This window comes from Eurosta solidaginis, chromosome 4 (genome assembly GCF_040869045.1).
Source record: "Eurosta solidaginis isolate ZX-2024a chromosome 4, ASM4086904v1, whole genome shotgun sequence".
Classification (NCBI taxonomy): domain Eukaryota; kingdom Metazoa; phylum Arthropoda; class Insecta; order Diptera; family Tephritidae; genus Eurosta; species Eurosta solidaginis.
In genome coordinates this window covers 90,186,884-90,208,659 of record NC_090322.1, presented here as the reverse complement: position 1 = coordinate 90,208,659, position 21,776 = coordinate 90,186,884, and the positions used below count along the sequence as shown (strand labels likewise).

The window sequence follows — 21,776 nt, the reverse complement described above, 5'->3', positions numbered from 1 at the left end:
CATGACTACCGCTCTCACCCGTCCTTCCGTTTGCGCGTAGTAAACGCCAAATCCACGCACGCTGAGTCCAGAAACCTTTCCTCCCGATGAGAGCCACGGCTCCTGGATCAGCGCCACGTCAAACAAACCCTCCTCAAGGTTAGGAGGAGTTCGCTCGACGCCATTTTACTGCGTTGTAGGTTTTGTCTGTAAGACTGTCAGCACCATTGGGCTGTTTGTCCCCCTCCAGCTCATCGTTCAAGTATTATATACGGGAAAAGAACCATCCGCCACAGCGGCGCCCCTTACAGTGGTAGCCCGGTATCGGGAAGACTCCGTACGAATACGGCCGAATTTATCCCCTAGCTGCATATCGTCCAATAAGAACGGTCCGCATAACACCCTGGATTAGGGCGTTGGCAGTTCTTGGTCACTGACATCCCGCCGCTTTCCTATGAGGCGAAACGGCGTAGATGCCAGTCCTAAACAGCGGGCGCTATGGAGTTCGGCTAAGCTCTCACACCAATGAGAAGGTGCCTATCTTAGTGAGGGAGCCTACTAGACTATTTACTACCAATTTTTTGGCACTATGTGTTACTTTCCCAACTTCCAAGTTTTTGTTCTTTGTTCTCAATGTAAATCTTAGTATATTTTCCTATTATTACGTAATCTCTCAACAGCAATTTTTTTAACCGACAACTTAATGTACATATCTATATAAGTAAATTTTTTTTTCCATTTCATCTAATATTCGTATAGCAAAAAAATGAAAAGCATAGACAGGTGTTGAAAAATGGCCTAATAGATGGAGTCTTAACGTCAAAGTACTCTCGGTCTGTTCCGATTTCTAAGGAGTTAATTGATGAAGCTTTGATAATATCTGATATGTTTAACGTAGACGAAATGATGGCTATGGAGTTGTTATGCACTGCTCAACGCGAAATGTCGAGACACCCAGGATTATCAAGAGGACTGGTTGCAGTTTTACTTTACTATGATGGCAAGAAGACTTTGGTGCACTCTCTTCGCGACCTCTTTCGTGCAACAAGTGGCATTTCATGGATAACCGAGATACCTAAAGAAGTACGTATATCTATTTTTTTGTATCATAACACTTTTCGATCCCAGATTATTATCGGGTAACCAGCAAACGAAGCGGTGTTTTCAGTTTTTTATGTCCTAAATTTTTTAAATTAAAATATTGCGGAGGTATTTTTATGAGTGATTTAATAAGAAAATAACTCATAAAATCGAAGAACTATGTTTATATGTTTAATTTCAATAATTTAGTAATAAATATAAGTAGTCACATACAAAAGTATTAAAGCAAACAGCTGATTATACAGATTGCTGACAAATGTTTGCTAATTTGTGTTCGTTTAACACTTAGCCATGTTCGCTCTTTGTGAGAATAAATTCTTTGAGAGCGTGAATTTTGATGCTGAACAATTTGTGCTAGTTTTCCCGGCCGAGCACACCTATTCCCTTTAGAAACAGCGCTACCATATCCTTAAAAAATAAACGTCCCAAAGCGATATTTTTGTTTGCAATTATACTTGCCTCTTTCCTTTATTAATACAAAGCGGAAAACATGTGAAATATGTGTTGATTGTGTGAAGCGTAGGAAAAGTTACCATCTTATTTTCCTCTTAACACGAGTCGATTTTTGGCCCCTTTTTTGACTGCCGAGTAAGCAGTTCGGGGCCGGTATTCTGCCCTCCTAGTAAGGGTATTTTAATTTTTTTGAAGATTAGTTATTTACAAAGAAACTTCTCCTAATGGACTGAGGCTGATTGACTTTTCCGGTACTCGAAACATGGTCAGTTCCAGCACGAGGTTCATGCGTAAAAAGATACATCAAGCTACATGGCTGTCCCCCGATCGAAATACTCGCAATCAGATCAATCACGAGGTTGAAGCAGCCATCCGTAAGGCCAAGCCCTCCAAGTCGATAGGCCCCGACGGAATAGCCATGCCAATGCTTAAACTCCTTGGCGATTAGGGAATAAAATACCTCACACATGTTTTCAACCTACCCCTGGAATCCTTCGTTATTCCAGAAAAATGGAAAATGGCTAGGATAATCACACTACTAAAGCCTGGCAAACCAGCTAGCGAAGGAGGGTCTTATCGACCGATATCACTCCTTTCGCCAGTAGCTAAGACATTGGAAACCGTCCTGCTCCCTCATTTCACGGCAAATCTTCACCTAGCCACGCATCAAATGGCTTCCGTAAAATGCACAGCACCACCACCGCGCCATTAACACTCCGATTAATTACGGATTAAATCAGCAAAAACCCCATAATAGGACGGTGCTCGTGACACTTGACCTGGCAAAAGCTTTTGACACAGTCAATCACGGCACGAGTGGTCGGCAGCCGTCGGTTCAATTTAGGAACGAAATTTCTAAACCTAGAAAAATTAAACAGGGGGTTCCACAGGGTGGTGTCCTATCCCTGCTTCTGTGTATTTTTTACATATCAAAACTGCCTTCCCCGCCAGAAGGAGTTACAATCATTTCCTATGCTAACGACCTTCAATTGATGAATTAGTTTCTAAAATAAACAGCTATCTCCCCGATCTTTCCGGTTTCTTCACCTCGCGCAACTTGGCATTATCACCGACAAAATCCACGGCCACCATGTTTACGACGGGGAAGGAACAGATGTCGCAAATATTGGAACTACGCATCGACAGTGTCACACTACCGACTGTCAGTCACCCAAAAATCTTAGGGGTAACGTTCGATAATACTCTAACCTTCAAGGCTCATGCCACCGAGATTGTTTCTAATGTACAAAGTCGGAACAAAATCCTCAAGTCGCTTGCCGGCACCACATGGGGGAAAGATAAAGAAACGTTGCTGACCACGTGCAAAGCAATTGGCCGGCCGCTCATGAGCTACGCGTCATCAGTCTGGTCGCTTGGTCTTAAAAATACACACTGGAAAAGGCTACAGGCCTGTCAAAATGCTGCAATCAGAACTGGCACCGGATGTCTCCTTATGACCCCCGAACACCATCTACATAGTGAGGCCAAAGAGTTCAATATTAAAGAAAACAACGAAATGCTGAACAAGTAGTTCTTGCTTAATTGTCACAAACCAGGGCATCATAACAAACAACTGCTTGATTTAGCACCACCTCCGAAATGATTAAGGGAACATCTCCTAAAGCACTATGACGAGATGCGGCACCTGCCGACACAGCCGTTTGATCCAGGCAAGCATAAGCAGACCCTTAGCCAAATCCACACAATATCGGTAAACGCCTTCGTCAGGACGCGCCCGTTGAACCCCGTTCTTAATATGCAATATCCCACCCATGCAGAAGAAGAAAGCACACTGCCAAGGGAGACACGAGTCACCCTGACCCAACTTCGTTCTGGATAATGTAACAGATTAAACTCCTACTTGACCAGAATCAACCCCAACATACGTAATGTATGTCCTGCATGTGATGTGTCCCCACATGCCACCAACTACCTTTTCAATTGTAATGTGGAACCTACGCCTCTAACACCTATCTCCCTATGGTCCGCCCCTGTTGAAACAGCCAGTTTCCTTGGGCTCCCGTTAGATGACAATTTGTGAGCGGTTGTGCCCATTGAATTGGGCGAAGCACTGTTAATACAACAACAACAACACCATGGCAAACGTTTGAAGGCAACGAATTGAGTGAATACACCTGGAACGTCCGCTCCCTGAATGGGATTGGTGCAGATGCCCGGCTGGTTGATTTCCTCGTCAGAAAAAAATTTGACATCACCGCCATCCAAGAAATGCGGTGGACGAAGCAAGGAAGAAATAAGATTAAAAATTGTGACATCTATTGCTGTGGCCATACAAATAAGAGCAGTTTCGGCGTCGAATTCGTGGTGGGAGAGAGACTTTGTCGACAAGTATTGGCGTTCACCCCTGTGGCCGAACGTCTCGCCGCTATCCGAATAAAAGCAAAATGTTTTAATATATCATTCATCTGCGCCCATGTACCGACAGAGGAGAAAGACGATGAATATAAATCTGGGAAGAATATAAATCTGCAACAGACAGCAGCTTTGCTGCCCTCCCTATCCCGACTGATGCCCGCCAAGGGGAGCGTGCCTTCCGTAAGGTCATTGAATCCGCCTCGGCACATTTCATTCCCGCCGGGAGAATTCCCGAAATCCGGCCCCACTTCCCGGCGGAGGCCGCGAGCTTAGCGAGGGAACGCGACCTTATAAGACAGCTTGATCCAGGCGACCCCCAAATAAGGGATATAAACCAACGCATCAGATTGCTTGTGGACGAACACAAGCGGGCGAAATGGGAAGAGCACCTAAGAGGTTGTAACCTCTCTACCGGTGTAGGTAAACTTTGGTCCACCGTAAAGTCCCTATCGAATCCGACTAAGCACAAAGACAAAGTTTCCATCGCCTTTGGCGATAAGGTGCTGTCGGATGCGGAAAAATGCGCGAGCGCTTTCTGCCGACAATATATAATGCATCCTACGGTCGACAAAGATAGACGGAGAGCCAATAGACACGCACATAAACACAAATTCAGCGCGTCACCAATCACCATCACCGCTAGAGAGGTTGAGGACGCCATTGGTCGCGCTAAACCATCCAAAGCAGTGGGCCCAGACGGCATAGCCATGCCGATGCTTAAAAACCTAGGGAAAGAGGGTTTCAAATATTTAGCGCATGTCTTCAACCTGTCTCTCTCCACCTTTGCCATACCCGAGAAATGGAAAATGGCCAAGGTGGTCCCGCTACTAAAGCCTGGGAAACCAGCTAACGTAGGTGAGTCATATCGTCCGATATCTCTCCTATCGCCAGTGGCAAAGACGCTTGAAGCAATTTTGCTCCCTTATTTCCAAGCACATTTGCAGCTAGCCCCTCATCAGCATGGTTTCAGAAAACTCTATAGCACTACCTCCGCGCTAAATGTCATTAGCACCCAGATAAATTGCGGTTTGAATCAATACCCCCACCATAGAACAGTACTCGTAGCGCTAGACCTATCAAAAGCCTTTGATACGGTCAACCATGGCTCATTACTGCAAGACCTGGAAGGGTCTACCCTTCCCCCATGTCTTAAAAGGTGGACCGCAAATTATCTGGGTGGTCGGCAGGCGTCGGTGCAATTCAGAAACGAAACATCAAAACCAAGGAGAATTAAACAAGGGGTGCCACAGGGTGGTGTCCTATCCCCACTTTTGTTTAATTTCTACATATCTAAGCTACCTTCACCACCGGAAGGAGTCACAATCGTTTCCTACGCCGATGACTGCACAATAATGGCCACAGGCCCAGGCCCAGAGATCGATGAGCTATGCAATAAAATAAACGGCTATCTCCCTGATCTCTCCAGTTTTTTCGCCTCGCGAAACCTGGCATTGTCACCGACTAAATCTTCCGCGACCTTATTTACAACATGGACGCCCCAAATGTCGACCATATTGAACATCCACGTCGATGGCACTACGCTACCGACTGTCCTACACCCCAAAATCTTGGGTGTGACGTTTGATCAGGATCGGGCTGTCTTCTTATGTCCCCAGAACACCATCTGCATAATGAGGCGAGAATACTCCCCATCAGGGAGAGGAATGAGATGCTGACCAAACAGTTTCTGTTGAATACCCAGAAACCTGGGCATCCCAACAGACATCTGATTGACGAACCAGCACCGCCTAGGGGCCTAAGGAGTCATCTCCGTAAGCATTTTGAGGAAATACGGCACCTGAGAACCCAGCCGTATGAAGTGAAAAAACACAAGCAGGTCCTTGGTGAACTCCATAGACAGGCGTCGGACCTTTATGTCGGGAATTGCCCGGTGAATCCAGTACTTGAAGAAAAATATCCAGAACTCGCGGAAGAGGAACGCATACTCCCCAGGGAAACGCGTGTCACTCTTGCTCAACTTCGTTCTGGATGCTGTAACAGGTTAAACTCTTACCTATCCAGAATCAACCCCGACATACAAAATGTATGCCCCGCTTGCAATGTGTCCCCACATGACACCAACCATCTCTTTAATTGTAATGTGGAACCAACGCCTCTAACACCCCTTTCCTTATGGTCCACCCCTGTTGAAACGGCAAGTTTCCTTGGACTCCCGTTAGAGGATATTGATGACAATTTGTAATCGGTCGCGGCTATTAGGTGGGGCGAGCATTGCTACAACAACAACAACAACGATGAGGTGAAGAACGCTTTTTATGAATAATTAGAACGCACATAAGAGCGTGGGGTATTAGATCAATCTAGCTGGCCAAAACTAAAACAGCAGTTATTTCTGTTAAAAAGTTCATTGTTATGAAAGGAAATTTTTGACAGTAAATTCACGGTGTTCCGCGCAGAATTACTTGGATCGAGCCCCCGGTTTCGGAGGGACCCGGGATCATTTTTTGGCATTAGATATGTGTGTCAGTATGGGTATCAAACGAAAGGTATTTTATTCTGCATTTCTATTGATACTTTGAGTAGGGCTGCCACTAAGGGTTGCCACCTCACCTTTTTTAGATTTCTTTGTATATCCACTACCATCTCGGAAACGGCCTGACCGATTTGATTCAAACTTGGTACATCGATATTAGGGCGGGTCGATTTAAAAATCGCTCATTGCTCTGTGAAAATCGTATTCTAGGGATCAAAATAAGAAACTTTGCCGAAGGAACCATACCTCTAAAACGAATTCTGATGTTCCCCCCTTTGGGTCCAACTTTTGGGTAGGGGCAATTTCAATCCTACCTGCTGTGTCTTGTGGTGGCTTAAGAAAAACAACACAAGCAATTTTACGATCTGCAATTGTGTCACAGTGATACCTTCATTTTTTAAAACAGTTGAATAAAAAACCCACACAACTATGTTTACGACATGCAAATGCATCACAGTGATGCCTTGGTTTTAAAAGGGGGTTGTAAAAACGCTAATTTCTAATAATTTTTTAAAATTTCTTTTCTATTACTAAGTTAAATTCATTTTTTCATTTACATATGTTCTGACTAAATAAATTTCTAAAGAGAAAAATAAACTCCAAAAAGAAAAAACATAGGCATTTCAAAGTGGGATTTTTCAAAATTTGCCCCTACGACCCAAATGGGGGGGACATCAGAAAGTTTCTTATTTTGATCCCTAGAATATGATTTTCACAGAGCAATGGGCGATTTTTTTGCCTACCCACAAATCGACCCGGCCTAATCGATATAGTATTACATTTTAAGACTTTTCACCTAGGTGTTGCCACTGAGAATGTTTTCACAAGGGGTATCAGTCTCTTACAAAATTGATCACCACTCAAAAATTCGCGGGTATGCGCAGCCGCTTTTGGTATTAAACTTTGAAACAAACATAAGGTAAATTGTCAAAAAATTACTGACATAATATGCCATGAAAAAAAGATATATCTTTTTGTTTGCAAGGGTTTTAAAAAATTTAATATTGAAAAGTAGTAGCATTACAAGTAAAATAACTTAGTTAAAATATGCGGAATAAAAAATCTAACATATGAATTAAAGACACATTTACCTGTCCTAACAGAAAATTTAACTAGATTTGATTAAGGCTAAACAAGTGAACAAGTATTTAGGATAGAACTGTATATTGCTTTTTAATGCAAAAATACATCGAACTGCACACAATTTGTATACAACTTTAGGTGTGCGCGGTTAGCTCCGTTGAAGTTGCAGTTGGGTTTTGGGGTATGTATACTATTCAGTGGACATCTAGGAACCCCAGGGAAAATATTTAAAAAAATTGGAATATTTCGAAAAATCTACTTTTGGCCAGCTAAATTGATCAAATACCCTACCGTGCGCTGCCCCCGGCCATGATATAAAAGTCGTGCTTGGCGACTTTAACGCCAGGGTGGGCAAGGAAGGTGTTTTTGGCCCCACATTCGGAAAGTTCAGCCTACACAATTAAACTTCTCCTAATGGACTAAGGCTGATTGACTTTACCGGTGGTCGAAACATGGTCATATCCAGCACGAGGTTCATGCTGTCCCCCGATCGAAATACTCGCACTCAGACCATGTTGTGATAGAAGGACGGCATGCCTCCAGCGTTTTAGATGTGCGCAGGATCCGAGGACCTAACTTCGACTCGGACCTTTATCTCGTCGCAGCCAAAATACGCACCCGCTTCTGCGCCGCTAAAACCAAGGAACAAAAGAGACGAGGAAATCTAGACGTCGAAAGACTGCAATCGCAACAGACTGACAATGATTTCGCAACTCAACTCTCACACCTGCTCTCTGAGAGCACCACTCAGCCTGACGGAATGCAGGACCATTGGGAGCATATCTCCAAAGCACTTTGTACTGCCGCCGAGAAAAAAATTGGTTACCGGCGGCCACGAAAAAACAACTGGTACGATGAAGAATGCCGCGTTGCAACCGAAAGAAAAGACGCTGCCTACAGGCCTACGTTAAAGGCGAGCGCAACAAGAGGAGTGTGTGAACGCTATCGCGAGTTAAAAAGCGAAGCGAGACGCCTTTTCAGGAAGAAAAAAGCAGAGGGAGAAAAGCGTGAGTGCGAGGAGCTTGAGCTGCTAGCCACCAGGAATAACGCCCGACAATTTTACCAAAAAATTCGGCGACAGAGGGAAGGTTTCAAGACCGGGGCAAACTCCTCTAAGAACGAAAACGGCGACCTTGTAACTGATGTCCAGAAAGTACTTAGAGTATGGAGGGAACACTTCTCTGCTCTCCTAAATGGACACAGCGATTTACCGCAGAGGGATGGCGAACCAGATCCCGAAATCGATGATGATGGAATAAATGTCGCCTACCCGATTATGACGAAGAAGTCAGAATAGCAATAACCAGATTGAAAAACAACAAGGCCGCGGGCGCTCATGGATTGCCTGCGGAGCTATTCAAATACGGCGGCGAGGAGTTAGTAAGGCGCATGCATCAGCTTCTTCGCAAAATATGGGCGGACGAGTGCATGCCCGACGATTGGAATCTAAGTGTTCTTTGCCCCGTCCACAAGAAGGCGGATACTGCAAACTGCACCAACTATAACTGAATCAACCTTCTTAATATCGCATATTAGCTCATTTCAAGTGTATTGTGCGAAAGATTGAAGCCCACCGTGAATCGGCTGATTGGACCTTATCAGTGCGGCTTCAGACCTGGTAAATTTACCATCGGCCAGATTCTCACAATGCGCCAAATCTTGGAAAAAACCCGCGAAAAAAGAATCGGCACACATCACCTCTTCATCGATTTTAAAGCCGCCTTCGACAGCACCAAAAGGAACTGCCTATATGCCGCTATGTCTGAATTTGGTTTCCCCGCAAAACTTATACGGCTGTGCAAAATGACGTTGAGCAACACCATCAGCTCAGTCAGAATTGGGAAGGACCTCTCCGAGTCGTTCGAAACTAAACGAGGTTTCAGACAGGCTGACCCCCTATCGTGCGATTTCTTTAATATGATGCTGGAGAAAATTATACTAGCTGCAGAACTTAACCGCTCTGGAACAATATTCTATAAAAGCGTGCAATTACTGGCATATGCTGATGACATTAATATCATCGGCCTAAACACCGCACCGATAGTTCTGCTTACTCCAAACTGAAAAAAGAAGCGGTAAAGATGGGTTTGATGGTGAATGAGGACAAAATGAAGTAACTGCTGTCATCGAGCAAAGAGTCAGCACATATGCGCCTTGGCAACCACGCTACTGTTGGCAGCCATAATATTGAAATAGTAAAAGACTTTGTTTATTTGGGAACCAGCAGCAACACTGGCAACAATATCAGCTCTGAAATCCAGCGAAGAATCACCCTTGCCAATAAATGCTGCTTTGGACTAGTTAGGCAACTGAAAAGTAAAGTCCTCTCTCGGCAAACGAAAATCATACTCTACAAGTCTCTTATCGTTCCCGTCCTGCTATATGGTGCAGAAGCATGAACCATGAAAACATCAGATGAAACATAGGAGAGTCATCATATTGCCCGATATCTCTCCTATCGCCAGTTGCCAAGACGCTTGAAGTCATTTGCTCCCATATTTCAAAGAAAATTTGCAACAAGCCTGTCATCAGCATGGCTTTAGAAAATTTCATAGCACAACCACCGCACTAAATGCCATTAGCACCCAGATAAATTGTGGTTTAAATCAAAACCCCCACCATAGAACAGTACTCGTTGTGCTAGACCTATCAAAAGCTTTTGATACGGTCAAACATGGCACGTTACTGCAAGACCTGGAAGGGTCTACCGTTTCCCCATGTCATAAAAGGTGGACCGCAAATTATCTGGGCGGTCGGCAGGCATCGGTGCAATTCAGAAACGAAACATCAAAGCCAAGAAGAATTAAACAAGGTGGTGTTCTATACCCACTTTTGTTTAACTTCTACACATAAAAGCTACCTTCGCCACCAGAAGGAGTTACTATCGTTTCCTACGCCGATGACTGCACAATAATGGCCACAGGCTCAGGCCCACAGATCGATGAGCTTTGCAACAAAATAAACGGCTACATCCCTGATCTCTCCAGTTTTTTCGCCTCATGAAACCTGGCATTATCACCGACTAAATCCTTCGCGACCTTATTTACAACATGGACGTCCTAAATGTCGACCATTTTGAACATCCGCGTCGATGGCACTACGCTCCCGACTGTCTTACACCCCAAAATCTTGGATGTGACGTTCGATCAAGATCTACATTTTGGTGAGCACGCAGCTGCAATTATACAGAACCAGAACCGTAATAATATCCTCAAATCTCTTGCTGGCAGTGCTTGGGGAAAAGATAAATAAACGCTCATTACCACTTACAAAGCAATTGGCCAGCCGATTGCATGCTACGCGTCCCCGATATGGTCGCCAAGCCTAAAGACTACTCACTGGAAGAAGCTACAGGCCTGCCAAAATACTGCCCTCAGAACCGCACGGGTTGTCTTCTTATGTCCCCAGAACACCATCTACATAATGAGACGAGAATACTCCCCATAAGGGAGAGAAATGAAACCAAACAGTTCCTGTTGAATACCCAGAAACCTGGGCATCCCAACAGACATGTGATTGATGAGCCTACACCGCTCAGGGGCTTAAGGAGTTTAAGGAAACACTGCTACAACAACAACATGGGCTTAACAACAACATGGGCATGCTACGCGTACCCGATATGGTAGCCAAGCCTAAAGACTACTCACTGGAAGAGCTACAGGCCTGCCAAAATACTGCCCTCAGAACCGTCACGGGTTGCCTTCTTATGTCCCCAGAACACCATCTACATAATGAGGCGAGAATACTCCCCATCAGGGAGAGAAATGAAATGCTAACCAAACAGTTCCTGTTGAATACCCAGAAACCTGGGCATCCCAACAGACATCTGATTGATGAGCCAACACCGCCTATGGGCTTAAGGAGTCATCTCCGTAAGCATTATGAGGAAATACGGCACCTGAGAACACAGCCGCATGAAGCCAAAAAACACAAGCAGGTCCTCAGTGAACTCCACAAACAGGCGTCGGACCTCTATGTCAGGAATTGCCCTGTGAATCCTGTACTCAAAGAACAATACCCTAAACTTGCAGAAGAGGAACGCACACTCCCTAGGGAAACGCGAGTCACTCTAGCTCATCTTAGATCTGGATACTGTAACAGGCTAAACTCTTAATCAACCCCGACATACAAAACATATGTCCTGCTTGTAACGTGTCCCCACATGACACCAACCATCTCTTCATTTGTAATGTGGAACAAACGCCTCTAAAACCCCTCTCATTATGGTCCATCCCTGTTGAAACAGCAAGTTTCCTTGGACTCCCGTTAGAGGATATTGATGACAATTTGTGATCGGTCACACCTATTGCATGGGGCGAAGCACTGCTACAACAACAACAACATCAGATGAAACGGATCTGGGAGTGTTCGAGAGAAAAGTTCTTCGACAGATTTACGGACCTCTACGCGTTGGCCATGGCGAGTATCGAAGAAGATTTAACGATGAGATGTACGAGCTATACTCCCACATCAACATATTCCAGCGAATTAAAACGCAGCGGGTGCGCAGACTAGGCCATGTTATGTGAATGAAAGATGACGCTCCGGCCAAGAAAGTGTTTCTATCGGAACCCGCCTTTGGAAGCCCCGTTGGAAGGGCCAGGTGGAAAACTATTTAAACTCCCTTGGTGTGACCAATTGCCGCCGGTTGGCATAGAGAAGGAGCGACTGGCGCGCCTTGTTGGACGGTCATAACCGTTTAAACGGTTAAGCGCCAATTAAGTAAGGAAGTAAGTCATTTACAAAGAGGCCCTCAGAGAAATCCACCAAAATGCATCGGGCCTATATGCCAGGAATTGCCCGACGAGCTCCGTTCTTAAAGATAAATACCCTATACTCGCAGAAGTGGAAAGCACACTACCAAGGGAAGCACGAGTCACCCTGCACCTACTTCGTTCTGGATACTGTAGCAGGTTAAACACTTATTTGTCCAGAATTAACACCGACATACCTAATGTGTGTCCTGTATGCGACGTGTCCCCACGTGACACGAACCATATTTTAAATTGTAATCTGGGACCTAAGCCTCTAACAGCTATGGTCTACCCCAGTTGAAACTGCTAGTTTCCTTGAACTTCCTTTAGAGGACTTTGGTGACAATTTGTGAGTGGTCGCACCCATGGTGTGGGGCGAAGCACTGTTAACACAATAATAACAACAAAAAGCCACTGGTTCGCCTTGTGGGACGCCCGCAACCGTTGAAAAGGGTACAAAAACAAAAATGCAAAGCGCGATATACCTCTGAAGAGAATTAAGGCCGAGCTTCTTTTCCAATTTGCGTCGTGCTCTTTTTTAATTTTTCTACAAATCGGCGCAGCGATACCTAAATGTTGGACTCCGAACGGCCTCTGCAAGGCAGATGAGTTTTCACTGAGAAGCTTTTCATGGCCAAAATATACTCGAAGTGTTTGCCAAATCACTGCCGAGGAGCGACCCCGCTTAGAAATACTTGTTTCTAATTTTTTGATGTTTCTTTGACCGAAGATTGAACCCAGGATTTTCGGTGTAGTAGGCGGAGCATGCTACCACCACACCACCGCGGCTGCCAATCAAATAAGAAGTCTTAAAGGAGGACCAACTGAGTACTAACATTATTTATTTCAAATACTTCAAAGTGAAATTCCCTTGATCAGAAGCTCTCAAAAGTGCCAACCAATTTTTCGAAGATTGAGTTTTTAATGATCTCTTTCCCTTCGTATTATTGTAAACTTAGAGTGCGAGATGATGATATTTCCCTTTACTTCACTTTTATAGAGCTTTGATTCTTATATGATTATCAGTTGATACAGCTTACTATATATAATCAGGTGCAGTAACGCATATTACAACTTTTATTATCCATGGAAAAATAATTTAGATCAATAATACTACTTCATTGATCGATACTTTATTTTAAAAATGGAGTTTACTTCAACTATAAACAAAAGAGCATCCCTTTCATTTGAAAGATTTAAAAGAAAACATTTTAATTCTAACAACTCTGTAATAAATCGTAATATAAAAGAGCATTTGAATTCTATTCTTTGAATCGGAATCACATGATCTTAGATCTTCTTCTTCTAAAGAGTACATAGACGGCAGGAAAACTATCAGAGATTTATATAGTGATTTTAAAATACTGGATGATAGCAAGCTATTATAAAATATTTACAACATAATTTAATATTGGATTGCATTAACCCAAAAAGAATCAGTGTGATCTCTGTGCCGCATATAGCTCTAACAATATTAGCCCAAATCACGATTTAGAGGAACAATATAACTCGCATTTTTAAGAAAAGGATCTAAGTAGAACCGAAATGGTCAATGATCGTAATAAGGCAAAATCTTAAAATTAGCTGTGTATTATTTGGAGGCAGTCTTACAATGTGGGAGGGGACATAATCCTTCATAAATAAAATTAATACAACTTTGCTGTTACAGAATTAACTAGAAAATAGTCCAAAATGATGTACGAGAACGTACATTATTATTTTTGGTCCGAAGGTGAGGCAAATTGAGCGGCTATTAAGACAGGCTACTGTGAATGACATGACAGGTGTTGCCATCAAAATAAAAATAAGAATGGAACATCTTTATATTTATTTGCCGAAGAAAATTAAACGCAAAATGCATAAGTGGTACAATTTTAACAACAACGCTGATGAAAACGATTTTAATTGCAATGAAATAAAAGTTTAAAAAATTACTAAAGAGAGTACTACAAACTTTCTTTACAAAACCTCATACGAGGAGGAAAATTACAAGGCATTGAGTTATTTCTTAAAAGAAGGCAAATTAACCTCATTTCAACAAAAAGGCTTAAACCGGCATATCTTCAAAAACAAGAGATGAATGATAATACAAATTTTGAGAGCACTCCTGTAAAAAGGATAATATTTCAATATTATAAATACCTTGTATTTCATGTATATTAACCCTTAGGTTAGGGTTAGGTTAGGTTCAAGTGACTGCCGTCCACATCGGAGCGGCACGCTTAGGCCTTTATAGGCCCATTTGTTCCTACTCTCCTAATCAAACCACTTCGTTGAGTTTGTGAAGCTAAATAAGCGTCGTGTATTGACCTCAGCTCTATCAGTCAGATCTACAAGAAACATCTTGCCCATGAAACGGTACCTTTTTCTACCGAGCGCTGGACATTCGCAAAGTAGATGCGTACTGGTTTCAGACTCTTCTTCGTTGCCGCAGCTTCTACAATAATAATTAAATGGAGCGCCAATCCTTTCCGCATGCGGTCCAATACAAACGTGACCAGTGGAAAGACCTACAACTAAGGAAAAACCCCTCTTACGGAGGGTGAGAATCTCTCGCGATCTCTTCTCATTCCATTCCGGCCATGTAAGTGGCTCCGGCTTCCATCAGTAGAGCCTCCTTTATCTTGGGCTTGCAGGTGGAGAGCGGCAGGATGGCGAAAGTGGAAGGGAGGTACCCTTTCTTGCAAGCTCATCCGCCATCTCATTACCTGGTATGCCCTTATGTCCCGGAACCCATACCAGATGCATAGTAAACTGTTCAGTCATCACGTTAAGTGATCTGCGACAGCATACTACAGTTTCAGAATTAGTTGTAACAGAGTCAAGGGCTTTCAGTGCTGCTTGACTGTCTGAGAAAATATAAATGTGCTTCTGAGCCTGTCTAAGGCAGTCCACAGCGTCTTGCATGGCTACAAGCTCGGCCTGAAATACGCTACAGTGCTCCGGAAGGCGAAACGATCGTTCCGAATAGAGACGCCCTCCGACCCTGTTATCCAGTTTAGATCTATCTGGGTAGATCTGAATGCTGTCAGTGGGCTAATATGGGTCATTCGCCCACTGTTCCCTCTCAGGGATTAATATCTCATATCCCTTGTTAAGGGTGGTATGTGGTTTACAGAAATCTGTCCATTCTGGTATGCAGAATCTGTCGAGAATTTCAGTATGGTTGCAGTGAGACCATGTGGTCAATTTTCTCAACCTAATAGCTGCACATGCTGCATATTTTATGCCTACTATATCTATGGGTAGTAGGTTCAGTATTACATTCATAGCCTCCGTTGGTGTTGTGCGGATGGATCCGCTTATGCATAGTAGTGTAGCTCTTTAAAGAGCAACAACCGTCGAGGATTTATTCAGGGCGGGCCACCATACCGCCACCCCGTATAGCAATATTGGCCTAACTATGGCCGTATATATCCAATGCACTATCATAGCGGACATACCCCATTTCCGTCCAATTGCCCCTTTACATGTGTAGAGGGCAACCGTGGCCTTACGGATACGTTCCGTGGTGTTCTGTGTCCAGTTCAATTTAATATCAAGTGTGAGCCTAGATAGGTGGCGGACTCACTTAAGCACTGTGTTGGCCAGCACCGGAGTTGAGAGAGGTGGTATCTTAAAAGAGCACCATTTCCGTTTTATTTGGGTTCACGCCCAGACCATTATCAGCGGCCCATGCTTCGACCCTTTTAAATTCCAACTGCATCATATCGAAGAGAGTTTGTGGAAACTTCCCAATTATCACCAAGGCAAGGTCGTCAGTATATGCTATAACTTTACATCCCCTCTCCTCCTCTATGTCCTTTAGCAGTTGATTCACCGCCAATACCCACAGCAGAGGGGATAGGACTCCACCTTGGGGAGTTCCCCTACTGACGAACCTGCTCACCGATACCCTGCAAGGTCTGCCCAGATCAGTCAGTACCTTAGTGATCGAGTCGGGTTTAATGTTGTTAAACGCTCCTTCTATGTCTAGGAAGACTGCCAGACAGTGTTCCTTGAAGGAGAACGATCTCTCTATGCAGGATGTAATTTGGTGTAATGCCGTTTCCGTTGATTTTCCCTTCATATAGGCGTTTTGTGCTTCAGAGAGTTGGCCATTCACTGCCTCCCTGATATATGTTTCCATCAGCCTCTCCCAACACCTTTAGTTGAAACGACGATAGACTGGTGGGTCTGAAGTCTTTTGGTTTCGCGTGGCACGCTTTGCCTGCCTTGGGAATAAATACCGCCCTAAATCTTTTCCATATACGTGAGATGTGGTTAAGTGCCACGAATCAATTATAGCGTATAGCCATTTAGTGTTGCATTCCAGTGATTGTTGCAGTTGTATAGGTGTAACACCGTCTGGCCCTGGAGTTTTGAATGGTTCAAACGATTTAATGGCGCAAGATATCTTATCTCTTGTAATTAGGTTGTGCAATATAGGTTGCACCGTTACTTGTATCGAGCTTTGTGAATCCGCTGGTCCTAGTTGCACCTGGAAAATGTGTATTCAGCAGTAGGTCCAGGCTTTCCTCCCCAGTTTCAGTCCACGAACCATCAGGGCTTTGCAAGCATCCTGGGGCCGTATTAGCCGATCTGGAAAGTACTTTCCTGAGTCTCCCCCCTTCAGACACTGTCTCCATGCTGCTAGAGAAATCTCGCCAGGAGGATCTTTTATTTTTACCCCTTTGAATTCTATTCGGGCAGATTTTATCTAGTGCCTTATGCCATTCCCCCGTGAAGTTATTTACCAGTCTTTCCAGTTCTGGTATGCTGCTGGCGTTGCGGGTACGCTCTCAAGTGGCAACATCTTAGCTAGTTCCCTATTGTACTCTTGCAAGTTTGTATTTTTAATATTTCTGGTGGCTCTGCTTCTTCGCCAAGTCTAAGTCGAAATGGAAGTAGCGATGGTCAGAGAATGAGTGGTCCTGAAGGACCCTCCAGTTTCTGACCAACTCTTCCGCATCTTCTGAGACTAGGGTGACATCGAGAACTTCCTTTCTTGTTTTTGTAATAGAGGTTGGTCTTGGTTCATCCTAGAGTTTAGGATGAAATCAAATAGTAATTCACCCTTTTCGTTTTCGTCATTACTTCCCCAGGTGGAGTGGTGCGCATTTACGTCTCCTCCCAGTATCAATGCACCTGATGTAGCCTCAACCAGCTTCCTGATGGTCGATGTTGGTACTGTCGTGCCATGGGCTAGATAAATTGATGATAGCCTGATTTGACCCATACTTAAGCTCAGGCTGATCGTTGTTGTGTCTTCATCGCTAAATTGAGGAAGAAACAAAACACTAACTTTGGTACTAACAAGTATACACGATCTAGGCTTTCCCGAGGTGGCACAACTTACAAATGTGTAGCCGGTGGACTTGAGTCGGCATATGTGTTGTCCTACCACCCCCGGCTCCTGGATGAGGACAATATCAGCTGCCCCTTTAGATGTCAGTCGGAGCAGCAGTGCAGCAGAGGCTGCTTTACTGTAGTTCAGGTTTATCTGGAGGACCCGCACCAACATCGCACACTTTCCCTTCCTCCTTGAGGGTGGAGTTAGCCGCATCTTCCATCATCAGCTCCTCCTCCGTGTATTGTAGCTGTAACCCACCATTCCCATGGATGACGTAGACGAGGTGTAGCCGTCCAGCGTATCCGGCTCACCCCCATCTGCCTTCATATCCACGTCCTCGTCGCCCTCTTCTTTGTCAGGCTCCACCTCAGCTGCCAAATTCCTAGTGGCGTTGACGTCGTTACTGTAGACCCTTATAGTCACGGTGTCTAAACCATAATTGATCTCGCCTTCAGTTTTCCTCAATACTTTCAGCGATTCCTCATTCAGTAGGAGGACAGCCTGACGTGTGGCTCTGCCCCCTTTCTCTACGCTGATAACTCTCCAATTGGCGGCTGGCAGCGTCGGGTTGAGGATCCTTATCATGCTGAGTATCCTCTCTGGTTCGGCTGGTTTTGCCGGTAGCCACACCCTTGCTCGTGGCGTGACGGTATATCCTTGAAATCAACCGGCCTGAGCTTCGCTCCAGGGAAGACTTCACCTACAGACTCTATCGCCTTTTTGTATATGGCTGCGGACCTCTCGTCTCCGCATGCCACAACCTTGATGCTGCCCTGGAACAACCCGGCGTCCTTGCATACCGGTGGCGGCCCAGGATTGCGCATAAGCACGTCCAGGGTGATATTTAACAGCTGGCTCTTCCCACATTTCCATTTTTCTTTCTTGATTGCGCCGTCTTCCTGATTGTCGTCAAGGACCCCCAGCAGGATTTTTTGTCCTTGACCACTTCTGCAAAATAGCGCCCATGCACCTTCGGCCTCTTTGGTTTGGTAGGCACTACTTCCGCCGACCTTGCCCTTGTGGTTGCCACTTGTGGCTCCCGGTCCGGTATCACCGCTTTCCCGCATTTAATCTCCGCCAGTATTTCTCGTACGTTGTCGCTTTCCGCTCTACTCTCGAGGTCTGGCATACGTGCCGATCTGGTTAGGATCCTTGCAGTAGAGGTTTACGCCGATTACTTTATCGGCGGCGGCGTGGGCGGCGGGCCAGCGTACGCCGCACAGTGGTCTGGATTTAGCTTTCAGTGGACTTAGGGAAATTAAAAAAATATTAGTTAATAACACAAAAACTTTGATGGGGATCGATTTTAAATCTTATTACATGACGTTTTTATATATGAGTATTTTTTCATAAAGTCTTAAACAAAAAAGTTATAGGAAATTAAAAAAATTTGTGTATGGGAAAAATCACATTTTACCGTTAGCTCAGTTTCCGCAAACCTTGATTAATTTATTTATATACATAGTTAGGGTTATATACTATGCAATGTACTCTTTGTCATGGTTCGAAAAGGTTCGCTTTTTTTTATTTATTTATTTATTATTGCGAATCACTTTTTAATTTTGGGTAGAATTTTAAAACAAAAATATTTTTTTTACGTAAATGTTGCGTTTCATATTAGCATGAATATTCGTACCCAATTAAAACTGAGAAACTAAAATATTTAGTTTTCTGTATCATAGCCGAGGTTTTGCGGTATGAGTAGTAGAGATTTCAGGTAATTCCGATCTCCTCGATGAAATAAATGGGTCAGAAGTAACTAACAAATTATTTAAAATGTCCTCATTTATGGCTTTGCGGCTAATTTTTCTTGCATGGTCCCGACGATATGCTCTAAAATCCTTATTTCAGCATTCAGCGGCTTCTTCTACTGTGTCCTTGCTTTACCACGTCTACCAATAAGCCAGTCTGATTTCTGAAAGAATCCTGTACTGCTCTCAGCTTTTCTTCCAGATTGTAGATTTATTATCTCCTTCCGCTATCCATGATTTAAATTCTAATCGGTAAGATATATGAAGAATACACTCCATAAACCGAATTCTGGCATGCAGAGCTTACATCCCATATTTGTAAATGTCATTATCAATGTCTATGTTAAAAATTAAAGTGAGGCCATTCATCTCTTTTGGGGTAGCCTTACATATGTCACAACGTTGCGTGGATGTATCACTCAAAATTGATGAAGCTTTTCCATCAATCATGGTTAGTACTAATGAGTGACTGACTTTAACTTTTTCACATTTTGTTTCCGTTAAATTGTCGAATTCGAATTGAATCGCACTCATATCTTGAGTGATAGGATATTTGTTTTCTTCAATAATTTTCTAAACTTTTGTTTCATGGCCTACTATAAACTCTTTGTAACCTTTTTTATAGCAAGTAAATCTAAGCGTCACTTTGATTTCATGACCAACTATTGACTCTGTATAACCTCTTAAGATTCGTCGTGTTTTCGCGAATTTTGCACACATTAAAATAAAATTTAAAGCTTCTGGGTTAGACCTTGATACATATTTTTATTTAGAAATAGTAAAAATATATAGTGAAGAGAAAATTGCTGGAAATTGGAAAGATACCCAGATGTACACATATGCTTGTTCGGGTATGTCGATATGAAACCCGGTTACTAAAAGTGTCATAACTTGTTTAAATTAGGTTTTACGAAAAAATTGAATATAACAATAAATTATGGAAAAAGATCACAGAATACGAAAATGTACATTTAAATTCCTAAGTCCCAATTTTTAATTTCGGTCCACTGTGCGCCGGTGTTGATATAGTTCCAGATCGTCAAAAATACCATTGACGTCAGCAGTATGTTTCGATATTCATAAGTTGTGGATAATATGATACTCTGAAATCCAGCCATTCAATTCAGAGGTTTACGCTAAACTTCTACTTCAGAGTATCACATTGTCCACAACTAATGAATATGGAAACATACTTCTGACGTCAATGGTATGTTTGACGATCTGGAACAATATCATTAACTTGCGGATGAGTATCTGGGAGGCTTGTAAAGCGAAAATTTAAAAAAATAATATTTGGAAAGGTTTTGTTTATGTGTGTTTAAGGAAATCGACGTTTCGGCCATTTCGGAAAGAACCGCGGTTTTTGCCTCAAAATATTGCGGATCGATAACCATATTTCGGGAGTAGCTCCTTGCGGGGAGAGGGAGAAATACTTAATATGGTCACACTTTTGTAGCGTAGTTTCACCGAAGGAGATGTTCTGCGCTAACTCTAATACCCGTCGTCGGCACGATTTCTTTGAATCATTTGTGGCTACATGTTGGTCACGCACAAAGGCGACTTACGGTTGCTATCAATTATCTACTAATAGTCATGACTCTCGTGGCCTAGTTTTAAAGATTAGCGTCATTGCGGACTTATTGTTGATCGTGCCAAAGGGCCCTTATACCATATGCCAGCACAGCAGCTATAGGAATGCGACTTCGAACTCATACCTTCGTCGACGTCACTTTCCTATAATCTCTAGGTGTAGCTCCGAAGGCTTTCTGATGGATGTTTTTGTCGCGCTATCATTCCGAGCTTCACCAAAAAACACCTTGAAACGCTAGGGAGTATCTATTCGGCCAAGGATGCCGCCCTCCAAATCATAAGGTGTCTAAGTGGATATCATTGGGTAACACATGGGTGAAAATGGTATAATCCTTGGCGCATCTAGTTATATAATTTAAACGTTACAAGGACCGTGGATAAAAGTTTTAAAATGTAGACCACAATTTGCAACGTTTGTGTTCAATAGTCTCGTTTTCGGCCTTATCATATAAGAGCTCATTATGGATGACCGCCTTCAGTTTTCAGACTAGTTCGACTATCCCCTACGTTAGGGTAGTAGAACACCCGTTCATTTGTTCGACTGTCTTGAGAAAGCTTTTGCTTCACCACTTTGAGTGTTCTCGCGAAGAACAAAGTCTAAGCTGGTTTAAAAATGTGCCTACGTATTCACATTTGTAACAGGAGCCGTCACGTGTTGGTCATATTTAAACATGGTTGATAGGCTATATCCAACGTAATTCACTCCAAGGGACTAGTTGCGGATAGGGTCGCCACCTTTGGGAAATGTCGAACCGGGAGACTTGGGTCGTGATGAAGTGTGAAAATCAAAATTAGTATTTCAGACGCTATTTTATAGTTAAGCAAATAAAGTGATTTTTCAAACCCTTCTCATACGTGTTGAA

At 43.5% G+C, this 21,776-nt stretch overlaps 1 protein-coding gene and 1 pseudogene across 9 annotated transcripts in view; both read left to right on the top strand.

Moving 5' to 3' along the window:
- The window catches only part of Nup205 (nuclear pore complex protein Nup205), a 797,639-nt gene that overhangs the window by 91,737 nt on the left and 684,126 nt on the right, over nucleotides 1–21,776 (top strand). For all 9 annotated transcript variants that reach the window (XM_067782251.1, XM_067782250.1, XM_067782256.1 and 6 more), the window contains exon 2: nucleotides 739–1,062. In XM_067782251.1, the coding sequence (XP_067638352.1) occupies nucleotides 739–1,062 (324 nt within the window). The remainder of the gene's footprint in view (nucleotides 1–738; nucleotides 1,063–21,776) is intronic.
- On the top strand, nucleotides 2,513–6,112 carry LOC137247645 (uncharacterized; annotated as a pseudogene).